Source organism: Opisthorchis viverrini, assembly GCF_000715545.1.
Source record: "Opisthorchis viverrini unplaced genomic scaffold opera_v5_676, whole genome shotgun sequence".
In the NCBI taxonomy this organism is placed as follows: domain Eukaryota; kingdom Metazoa; phylum Platyhelminthes; class Trematoda; order Opisthorchiida; family Opisthorchiidae; genus Opisthorchis; species Opisthorchis viverrini.
In genome coordinates, this window is record NW_008752280.1 from 65,921 (window position 1) to 77,296 (window position 11,376).

The 11,376-nt window shown below is 41.5% G+C and overlaps 1 protein-coding gene across 1 annotated transcript; it reads right to left on the minus strand.

Annotated features, from left to right (window-relative positions):
• Positions 1 to 638: 638 nt before the first annotated feature.
• Positions 639 to 5,553, minus strand: T265_15578 (hypothetical protein; the record flags this gene model as incomplete). Its single annotated transcript, XM_009178659.1, has 4 exons — positions 639 to 791; positions 1,632 to 1,813; positions 4,414 to 4,643; positions 5,261 to 5,553. Coding segments are annotated over 4 exons (858 nt in total), but the record flags the coding sequence as incomplete, so codon positions are not given.
• Between the last annotated feature and the right edge of the window lie 5,823 nt (positions 5,554 to 11,376).

Consider the following 11,376-nt stretch of genomic DNA (forward strand, 5'->3'; position numbering starts at 1 on the left):
AATGCCTACGTTGCTGGTAACCTAATCGACTATTTGAGAACGCTAATATCTACATAAAAAACTGCAGAAGACGCCCGGTAACGGACGTAAAGATTTTCCCGCGTGAAATCGGTCGAGGGCGAGTGGTCACAGTTGGGTTGTACAACGCACCCACAATCCAACCAGAGTCCGATATTTTCCGCACATGCAAGAAGATTATTTAAAATGTAAGGAATTTAAAAACAGTGCTGTGGTAATGCTAATTTCGATCAGGGTATCGCAATCTCCAGAATTGTGTCTTCTAGGTGAGCAGTCGGTTGTTTGAATGCTTAGGCTTTTTGGTATTTGTCACACATGGGGATAATCCCATGACCAACCTATAATCTGATGTTCTCCTGCTAGGGATATAAAATTAGAATCACTATATTGCTCTTCAGTTACCTGTCTCTTTTGTCAGAATTAGCCCGCGGAACGCCTTTTCGGCTAACAAATCTGGTGAACTAAATTTGCTCGGAATTGCACACCTTTGTTTACTCAGTCGAACTGAGGTTCTGAACTAAGGTCCTGAACTGCAAAGAAAACGACGATTTTTATGCACCGATCCAACAGTGGGACCACCAAATACGTGATATCTTCACTTGTGTCAACTCTCCACTTACTCAAACTAACAGAGCTTGCGTACGCGCCCTCACAAAGGCATCTGTAACATTCAGTTTTGTTTGAATGTATGGTTCCTGCTTTAGTTTATTACAGCTGATCTGCGGGAAGGTTGAGTTGGAAAGTAGGTCTCTATGCGTGGTGGATTCGGCGCCCTACAAGAAGGAATAACATGAAGTACTCCCAGTGTCCATGGAGCACGTTAATAAATAATGCACGTTTTAAGCAGCCGTCGAAACTGAAGCTTGTTTATATGTGTACATTTATTCATATTTGCTTGTGAATACCCAGGCATTCAACAACAAATTTCCAGAGAAAATTCTCACATGTCTTCCTTTTGGAATTGGAAGAGTGTAAATGCTATCTTTTTCGGAATGTAGGGGTCTAGCGTGAAAAGTACGAAACATAACTTTACTTATTTGCGACAATACATTCGAGTTTCACTGGGAAAAGATAGCTTCCCTGCCTCAATGCACTGACTTCACTCAGGGAACAAACTCTTCTATCAGTTTCCCAAAAACTCTGTACAAAACATGACAAGGTTGTTTAGCAAGGCGGAGCATGACTGGCATAACTGAGGGTACCTAAATTGTCAACCATAAATGTCCTAAAACCGTATTACATGCTCTACTTTGAGGTCGTCGACATGGTCCAGAATTTCAGACCACGATTCATTCTGTACTGACACTCCACATTGCAGTCGCGCATCGCTTTCAAATATCTCTCAGTTTACCATTTGAAACAAATTGGAAACTTGTTGACTGGACATCATTTGGAAACGTTTATGCAAGTGACTACTTGAGACCCACGAATCTCTCCGTGTTAGAGATTCGGGCGATTTGCTTACAGAACTTTGAAACGTTACGAAATTCATCAGTCTTGTTCTTTGGGCCTTTTGCTTACCTCGAGTCCTAAGTACATTTTCAAACCAAACAAAAACAAACACAATATTTCAATAGTGTTCATCAGAGACAGAATTGAACAGAAAAACTCACCAAGAAGTCAGAAAAGTTCAGCTGAATGACGCAACCTAGTGGCTGCACAATAATCCATGAATAGCGCAGCCTGTTTGGATACGCATTTGGGTAACCAGGTGATGTTACATTTCCTGAACTCAACGTTGAACAACAGGCATAGAATGATTCATTCCTGGTCACTTCATTTTCTGACCTGTCTTCTGAATTGAACAAACGATTTTTATTGCCAAAGCATGGCCAGGTAGATAGAAATCTAGAAGCTCTTTAGAACCTTGCCCTACTTGGGCTTTTGGCAAACAGTTGCGGTAAAGTATGTCACACAAAACACTTTGTCACTTTATAATACAAAGGTTGAAAATCCGAATTTTGCAGAAGGGCTTGTGATACTGGATAATTTGCTAGAGATTTCTCAGGATATTCTCTGCTCCAGAAGTATGCCTCTGTTCAGATAACGACAATAGTACTGATAATACCCACTGGCAGATGAAAGACATCAATTTCAGTTGTCTGAAGGGAACAAGGCTCTTCCTTTCCAGTCTTCATATATATAAAAATACAATCCACGCCTTTGTAGTATCGTAATTTTTTGAGATTTCCTCGTCCTACATTTGCTACGCAGAAAAAAATTATCTCCAACTTATTCACCATGTTTAGTGCTATTCACCTCTCTGGATAATGAACGTACTTCGCTAGACTAAAAGTTGAATGAATTCAAAACGGGACGTCTATTCTAAATTGTAGTGTGTCAATATCAATGGAAAACAACAAGACACAACGATCTGAATGCAATCACAGATAACTTCTTCACTTCGATATTAAATATGACACGCCTTACATAGTGAGTGAGCAGGTGGCGAAACAGTTTGGCGTAAAACGAGCACATTACTCACCGTTTTCTGGACAGCCTTGGATATAAAGTGTATAGAACAGGTAATCGACAGTCAGATTTCTGGTAAACGTCAATATTTGTAAGGACTGTCATTTATCTGTAACCACTTTAAGCGTAAACCATGCAACTTTTACTTCCGCATGATGAAACAGAAACACAGAATTTAGGCACGTGACATTCCGTATAGCGCTCAGCAGTCATGGCTTCAATGTCCCATAACACGGTACCATACCATGCATCCAGTGTCATCCCACATTCTATTGGCCACTGTATTTAGCAACACAGTCTGCTATGCATAATGTGACATCCAAACAGGTTGGACTGAAACGGACTACAAAACGCTTCAGCTTGGTAAACCGAGGGCAACTGTCAGCTCAAATCCTGTGGGAATATAAGTTATTTCATTTTTCTTTCTTCCCGAAGTTTTATTCGGTGTTCCTTCAATCACTCCCACTTTGATAATGCGCGTCCTACTCTTGTTTTTTGTTTAATTTTTACCTATACTCACACGCACTCTCACAATTGCGATCAGTAATGCTACGTGGGTAGTACAAAACAATACGTTCTGCAAGGTTACGCTCTGCTTCACCTGCTCAATGCCCCCCTCGCAAGTAAGCCATAAGTCTCATTCCATATCTGGAAGCAACAGTTATATCATTCAGCCGATGCAACATGTTCAAAATACACGGATTTTCAAGGAAAATTCTCAGTAAAATTCTTGTGCTACTTCAGCGGAACCCAATGGCCCCAACCAACATTGACAGTCTACAAGATGTGACTCAATTCTCTTTCTGCATGTATATGAAACAGCAACCACCGAAAAACTTTGTTGCAACTGATCATCTAAGTACGCGCAACAATCTCTGTTTTTTTTAACAGCGCCAGATCATGTATGATGCTCAACCACCGGCCCGGCCAAAACCTCTGCCATATGAATCGTGCAATTCGTGTCTGATTTCGTATGTGGACCCGCCACATAAAACGTTACCAGCAAAATCAAAGTCAAACAATTTGCAGTCATATGCCACAGCGCACGATACATCCGGCTTCTTACAGTTGTTACTTCCACGCGCCACGCACTCATTTTCGTTCATCCTTTTGGAACATTTAGAATCCTCAAGGCAGTCCTTGACCGGTCGAGCAAACGAACTACCCCTGGCGCGCTACACAGGCAGTCGGATAACGTCCTGCGTTTTTCGCCTAAAACAATTCAAAACACTTTATTCGGCGCCCATTTAATTCAACGTTTCATGAGTACTGTTTGCCAACAAATACGAGCAGGTATATCGTCAGTAATAATACTTTTTTCGCTGCATGAGGCTCAAGCATCACCTATTGTCTGAGAAAACCGCACCAGCGCACTGTGCAGCTGTCAAACATTGTTAAATTACACGCCCCCGGTGCACGGTAGACAAAATCCAAGTGTGATATTCACAATCATCCCAACATCGTCCCAAGAATTTGATGTCGTTGTGGTCCTCGTGAAAAGCTGAAATTCGTCCTAACTCATTCAATTGGGTCTGGAATTTTGACCGACCACAAATTACGGCTGCCCTAATGCGTATAAGCTCCGCATACGTTTGGACAGAATTACTGACAAAGGCAACCCATATGACAGATCTACACTAAACCACACGCTCAAACCGTCATCTTCATTTCCAGCCATCAGAGGTGGGAAGTTTCCTGATCAGTCACCTCATTTCAACTTTAACTTTGTTCACGATGGAGTTTACAGTTTCTGTTCGATTGAAACCTACGCTAAAATACTTAATCTCATGCCCAAAATCGTCTCTGGTTTGTTTTCCTTTTTTGAGTTAGTAAGGAGCGTGTTCAGGTTACCTAGTGGAATCAGAATTGTAGAGTGCAAATTTTGATACGAGCACGTATTTCAACCCATTTGAGTCAACTCACTTTGCGAATAGTTCGCCAAGTACCCGGGATTAAGAGTCCCGTCGTCGCTGGTCTGCAGTGCAACCAAAAGCGTTGCGGATGATTGAATCTGCGGGGGGTTTTCACTTCCAGTCCAGCTGCCGAACGATCCGGTGTCATTTGTAATATTCACATAGTCGTCCCCTAGCTGGAAACACATCAAACGCCAATTGAATTCTGAGAATTTCTGCATGATGAAATGTCGGCAGTCGCTATTGATTCATGTCAAAATTACATATGTTAACAACCTTTACCCACCATTTGGACGCAGGTTTTTAACGATAGAAAACGCAAACAGGCAGCCGTTATGCGACTGTTACTATTCGCGCTTCTCTCGCAAGAATCAATGCCACAAATTGAAATATTACTTATATACAGTTTAGCGCCAACGCACTTCCTGGTGTCAGACTGCACTCAAGGTGCTAAATTCATGGTGCTGGAAGAGCTTTTGACCCAGCTTCTCCCAAACGGTACTTTAAATGCAAAATGCACAACCATCAACCAATCGACACGCACCACCGCGCTCTACACTAAGACACTGATGTCACCAAGATTGGTGATGAAAATTTTGCAGTCAAATCGTCCAGCTTATAGAACAAGCCAAAAACCATAAATGCAACCTATTTTCACACGTACTCATCCGTGATTGATGAAACATGGTGATAGATGCCAACCTGTATCTGGCTGGAACCCTGGTGCTTTAGTCTGCAGAAATTTTCAGTGGCTATATGAATTGTCTCAGCTAACTACTCGACAATGCTCTCTCTCAAAATTTAGTCCTTAAAAATGCCTTGTTTGTACCAGAATCAATGAAATCTACGGTACCCACGTTGCCACTGGACGTTTCTCATATATCAATTGGAATAGTCCATAGGAAACTTCATTTTGAGAATTTTTCTTACCCGAAATTCGCGAAAATTCAAGCGAGTGGAACAGTTTTGTGGAACGCCAATTGTAAAAGTCCAATGCAAATCTCTTGGATATGGCTGCGGGTAGTTTGGAGACGTGATGACACCTGCTGGAAGGTTGGTTGTGCACACCCCGATTGATTTTTTCTCGGATACTGGAGATCGCCCACAAATAGAAGTATTTTGACGAAATTATATTTGGTGGCTGGTAGAGCTAACGTGAACAAATGCGGTGAACAAATGCGGAAAGGAGATTCCACAACGACAAATCAGAAGACATTATGGCCCACAAAAATGCGAGTGATTTTTCCGGACACCTGTATGGAAATTGGTTTCCCGCGGTCATTTATGGGGATCAAGTATTTTCATCGAAAAGCGTTTTTTTCCTCAAGCAAGCAATGGGAATGACAGACTCCTAACAAAAATGACAAAAAAGCTTATGAAATGTAACTCGTTAAATAACGTTCCATGTAATCAGCATACGAGGACTTTTGAAAACTAAACAACTATACCTGGAACGTTTTTCACGCTGCCAACCCAAAATACATCTGCGACCAATTTTGCGTGCAAATTGTCGACAAAGCAGTTCTTTCAAAGCAGCTCTTTTAGTTTGATGGCATGCGTGTAGATCTGTGCATTCATGACTAGGATGAAATGGGACTGATTTGCTAGTGGAACCTGAGAGCAGATATTTCAGTGTATTGTGCCAACAGAAATGATGGCGCTGAAATTCAACAATGGTGGTGGTTCAATAGTAAAAATGAGTCATTTCAAGCAATCTCCCGAGGGTTATACAAAATGTAACAGATATTGCACAAATAAGAGATTTGTGGAAGGTGGACTGATTGTTTCGTGGGAATGTACATCAAATCAAGTCGGAAATAATTAGAAAACAAAATACTCTCACCAGCTCTCACCGGGAGCCAGTACGACCAAAATGTAAACAAACTGCTCCTCCAAGAAAATCATTTTGCTGAAAATAACTCTCACATACAGATGTCCAGATATATGGATCGTAAGGCGTACATTTGTATTTGTCCAATCAAAACTTTCGGGACTTAAAGCAATTTTGATTGAACAACTGACTACATACTGCCATTGGCGAGCTCTGAAATATGCATTCCAGTTGATCTCTTTCTACTGTAGGCCAAACTGAAAGCAGTTTTCTCAAATTTCATGTGAAAAATTGATAACGTAGAATTATCGATGTGGAAAACTGGAAACTGACACACTGTATTGCGTACTTCGAACTCTGGTATGTGTGCTGGAGATTACTAGCTTATTCATTCGACTAAGTTTGACGAAACACTACACTGCTATTCCTTTCGGATGATTATCGGCAAAATTCACCATCAAGGCCTTGTGAGAAGCTCCAAGCAGCAACTGACTTCTACGTTTCCACCATACCAGAGGGCACTGTGGTCCTAACGATTCCAATGAATGCAGATCACTTCAGGTGTCTCCGTGAACTTCGAATAGTTAGCCTAGAACTCAAAACAGTGCATTTAAGTTGCACTAACCTCAGCAACATCAACAATAGCTGGATTCGAGCGTGAGATTACGCGGACGTTCTGGTGACAGATGACATAGCGGTCCTTTCACCTTTACATCTGGTTCATGTTAAAACGTCGAAAGTTTTCGTTCTTTTAAATACACAACTGACTTGCTATACAATGGATGTAATTTTGAAATATACCAGCTAATGTGGATTAATTTCCAAAGCCTCAATTATTTGGTATTAAAATATACAACACTTTCTTATCAGTGGCCATCGGTGACATTTTCAGCAAAATTATCGGTAGTAAAATTTAGCCGTTGCGAATGCATTTTCCAGAACGACGCCGTTTAGTTTCATTATGGCGTGTATTCGGTATATTATATAAAGTCGTTCTTGCCAGAGTTGGGTGAAATAGTTTGGCGCAATCATCTTCAATTGGGATAGAACCCCAGTGTCTTTCCACCGAAAGCCTTTCCTGATTATGTTCGATCAGGCCATTTTGCTGAAAGAAAAAATGGGTTACGCCAAGTTTCCTATGTCTAAGCAACAGCAATTATCTGCGGTGCTTCTTATTTTATTACTTGGACGGTGTAGATGGAAGCTGATCAAACGAACGCAAGTTAACTCAGTTACCTGTTATGTCTTCAGTTGTTTCCAGTCAAACACAAGATGAGCCAAGAGGACACTCCCTTTGTTGTCAACTTTCGACAAAATTTGAGATTTTTCTACTGCCAATTAGGCTGGTGGAAATTTGCCGTCTGTGGCACATGATTAGTTCCCCAGCTTGAAGGGATACATGCAGCTTATAGGTGACGTTCTGTCTACCACACATAAGCACCCGCTCCTTAACCACATCAGTAGTTAGAAGTTCGCTAGTTCCAGCCGATTATGACTGCGGTTTCGTAATAATAATAATAAATACAACGCTTCATGATGCATATTTTGTGGCCGCTAAACAAAGCAGTGCTGTAAAAATCTATGGGGTTTAAGTCATTGCTATTATCGCCAACATGAACTTACTTGAATATATTCGCTTACAGTGAACCTATTAGTTATTTTCAGATTTGAGACACTTAAGACACTCGGGTTACTGCTGCCGACGCAAGATTATCTTTAAATTGATTAGGCTGTTGTTGGAATTCTTCAAATACCAGAAGGTTTTGAAATCTAACGATACGGTGACATTGGGGGCATAATGAACACGACGACCGTCATTCCTACAAACAGGCAAAGCCTTCCCAATCCAAATAATTGATGATTTTCGTTTCTTTCGGAAGTTGCAAATTGTGAGACTGGCAAACTCCTATACATTTTAAAAGTACGTTTACCGATTTTCAGTATCTGCCATCTTCTGAAATGTAGGCCCACTATATGGTGATGCCGAAACCCACTTTCTTCGTCTTGAAAGTTGCAATGCTCTAAAAAAATCGGTAGCTTTCGGATGCAAGAAAGCTACCGTGTATTGTTCGCACTCCAGCCCAACTTATATACGTCGGGGGAACAAGGCCAACAATAGTGCCTGAAACAACGCACGCTTCACACGGCCACCACTGAAGCGACAAACACCCTTAACTGAACAAACACAGCGGATACTGCAACACAAACTGCTGATTCACACTTGTGTGACTGCTGGCCTGTAGAATTTTACCAGAGATCTCTCGCTTAAGGCCGAATAACTTACAGCCGAAGTTTAATCAATAACACAAATAATGGGAAGAGCGCATCTCGAAAGCTTCTGCAATGGTTCAAACCCAAAAGCTTGTGTTATCTGGTCGCACACGGTGGCTAATCGCTCGTTTGACTGACCAGCGCTTTAAGACAATCACTTACCTTCCGACAGTCTAATTTAAACCGTTTCCCTAGTAATGGTATTTTGGTATGCCAGGCTCCAAAAGCCTGTCAGAACATTCCTTTTCGGAAAAACGGTGGGCACTGTCTCTTTGCTTTTATTACCAAAACAACTGTCCCATTGTGTGTGCAGTCCCAGTGTGCAGTTTACTGTACCTGACAAATCGCTACGCTTGACAAAGTGATTAAGGCCAACTGAATCAAACCCATACGACCTTTCAATAGGTTGGCGCACTTTTCAAGCGTTTACCCTTCAGAACTTTGGTTCCGTGTCAGAAATTTTCCGCTGCAATGGGATCTAAGAACAGTAGTGAAACAGCATTTAACGAGAGGTTCAGTCACGTCTTCCATGAAAACCCAGCCCGTATGCAGATGATTTCATTTGCCAAAATATTAGATCCTGTTCGTAGATTTACCAGGCTTTCCAGTTAGCCCAAATAACTATGTCTGCGCATACACGAAGTAATGTTATTTCTCTATTTGTTTGCTCGAATATGAAAACAAAGTTCACCTTTCCTCTTCATTTATGTTACATGGATCCTGGACATCAAAATAGCGCACCTAGTTTGATCCATTCAAACTGCTAATATAGTGACGGGGTCTCATAGATGAGGTCCGTAAAAGCAGCGAGACACTTTTTTGTGAAAGGGTACAACTAAGAGATCGTTAGATAAGTTGTTTTCTGTGCCTCACCAGCCCTACGGCGACGGCTATTAACGCGTCAGTTTTGTAACCATACACCATTGTTCGCGGTTGGTCTGTGTATTCCTAGTTGTCTTGAACATCCCTAAATGTCTGATTTTGTTCAAAAGTGGACAAAAATCATACAGTTCTCCGGGAAACGTCTCCAGAACTGCCGTTTCTTTGAAAGTATTTAGGCTCGTGATACGGGCTTTAGGAATTTTTATAACTGAAGTTTGATTGAAAATGTATCGCTAAGGATGGCATATTTAATGTGGAAGAAATATAGCTAAACAGATCGCAGTGAATTCAATTCACCGCCTCAATTCAAAAAGGCTTCTGATGTCAGCGTACTCATTCGTCCGTAAATGTGTCTGCCAAATGCGACAAGAAAGTAAGCTGATTTATGTCCCGGAATCAACGCAATCCTCTCTTTACTGTGTGCCTCTGTTGTGTCATTGTCAGAGAGGTGCATTCTTTTTAGGTAAACTTGGTTCTTCAATCTTATCGACTGAATCCAGTGATTCCTTTTATTAACCAATCCCAGGAACATGGAGAAGACTCTGTTTCTACCCAAACTTTGCAGATGTCGTCGTGCGCTATGCAATTCCGATATCAAGTAGCTTGCCATCCATGACAGCAACCGTCATTTTGATTGGTGCATCCCAATAATATAGCACAGACCCGTGGAAATTATAAAATGTTTACGTGGCAACCGTCGAGGTGCACTGGTGCACAAGGCATTCTAAAGAGAAACCGCTCCGAAACTAACTCTATTTCATCGGAGATTCTTCGTTTGAGGGCTCCCAACATGATACATCTCGCTCAGCACTTAAGGTCTGAACGACGACAGGCGACAGTGGATCACGTTAAAATATATCGCTGAAAAATGACGGAATTTAAGAGCCAGCTTGCAAAATGAGACGAGCTAAGTAAGGTCCGAGAGACATCAAGCAACGATGCCCGGTCTCTAAACGAGATTTCGCAGGTAACAGAGGTCTTTGTATGCAAACTTCAAGCACCATGCTAAAGTTAATTGTTTCATCGATGTCTAAGCTAGCGAGAAACCCAGCCCACCATATTGATTTACCTAGTATGGCAAGAGGAACCGTGCCATCTTCAACCTCTTTGGTTTATGTGATTTGACAACCCTTAGAGATATGCACTGATTTATTGGCCATGGTTATAACTAAACCGAAACTGGGCGGTGAGACTTTATTTGCCGTATCTGAAAAACCAGTCGTAAATTCGACTGTGCAGCCCGAACAATCGGTGCCCTCCGATAGTGACAGTAATCCCTCCAAATGATCCCCAAAATCGGCAGTTGTTCGTCCACGTTACTAAGAAACCAGCTTGAACCTAGATTTGTGAGATTAGATACCGTTTAATATACGCCTGGGTTCGTGCACCTGGTTGGGAATTGTACCAGAGGCAAAATTGAGCATCTTCCTAAAAGTTTTCCGCTACTTGATAAAACTTTAAAAAGCTAGCCTATCAGATGATCCAGCATTTCATTCCTGAGTGTACAGAGCACTCCTTCCGACAAAGTTTCTGTAGTAACTGAGTTCAGCACTTACACCGGTATAACCAGACGAACCAGAATTCAGCACAACGTAACAAACGCGGGACACTTCCCAGAAACAGAATGAACGTCGTTCCTGTATTGCACTGAAAAACTATTATTCCTTGGTCTAATTCCACAAAAAAGTAGAATAGAATAAAGCAATGGCAGATTTCACTTTTTGCACAAAGTTATGAGCAAGCCCATCCGATTGGGGATGTCGTAGAGTCGTTAAACAGAAGTCGATATCCAAGATCTTTCAATCATCATCTGAGGGATTTTGCAGTGAAGTGTGTCGTCTTCAGTAATCCATTGTTTGGTACACCTTCATGGCTGAATACTTTCCTCAATACTTGCTGTGTGTAGGAAAGTATTCAGAAAAAACTTCAAACTAACGTGAATTGGCACCAGTAACAGGTAAGATTGACCAATAAATGGTGTGCAGTAGT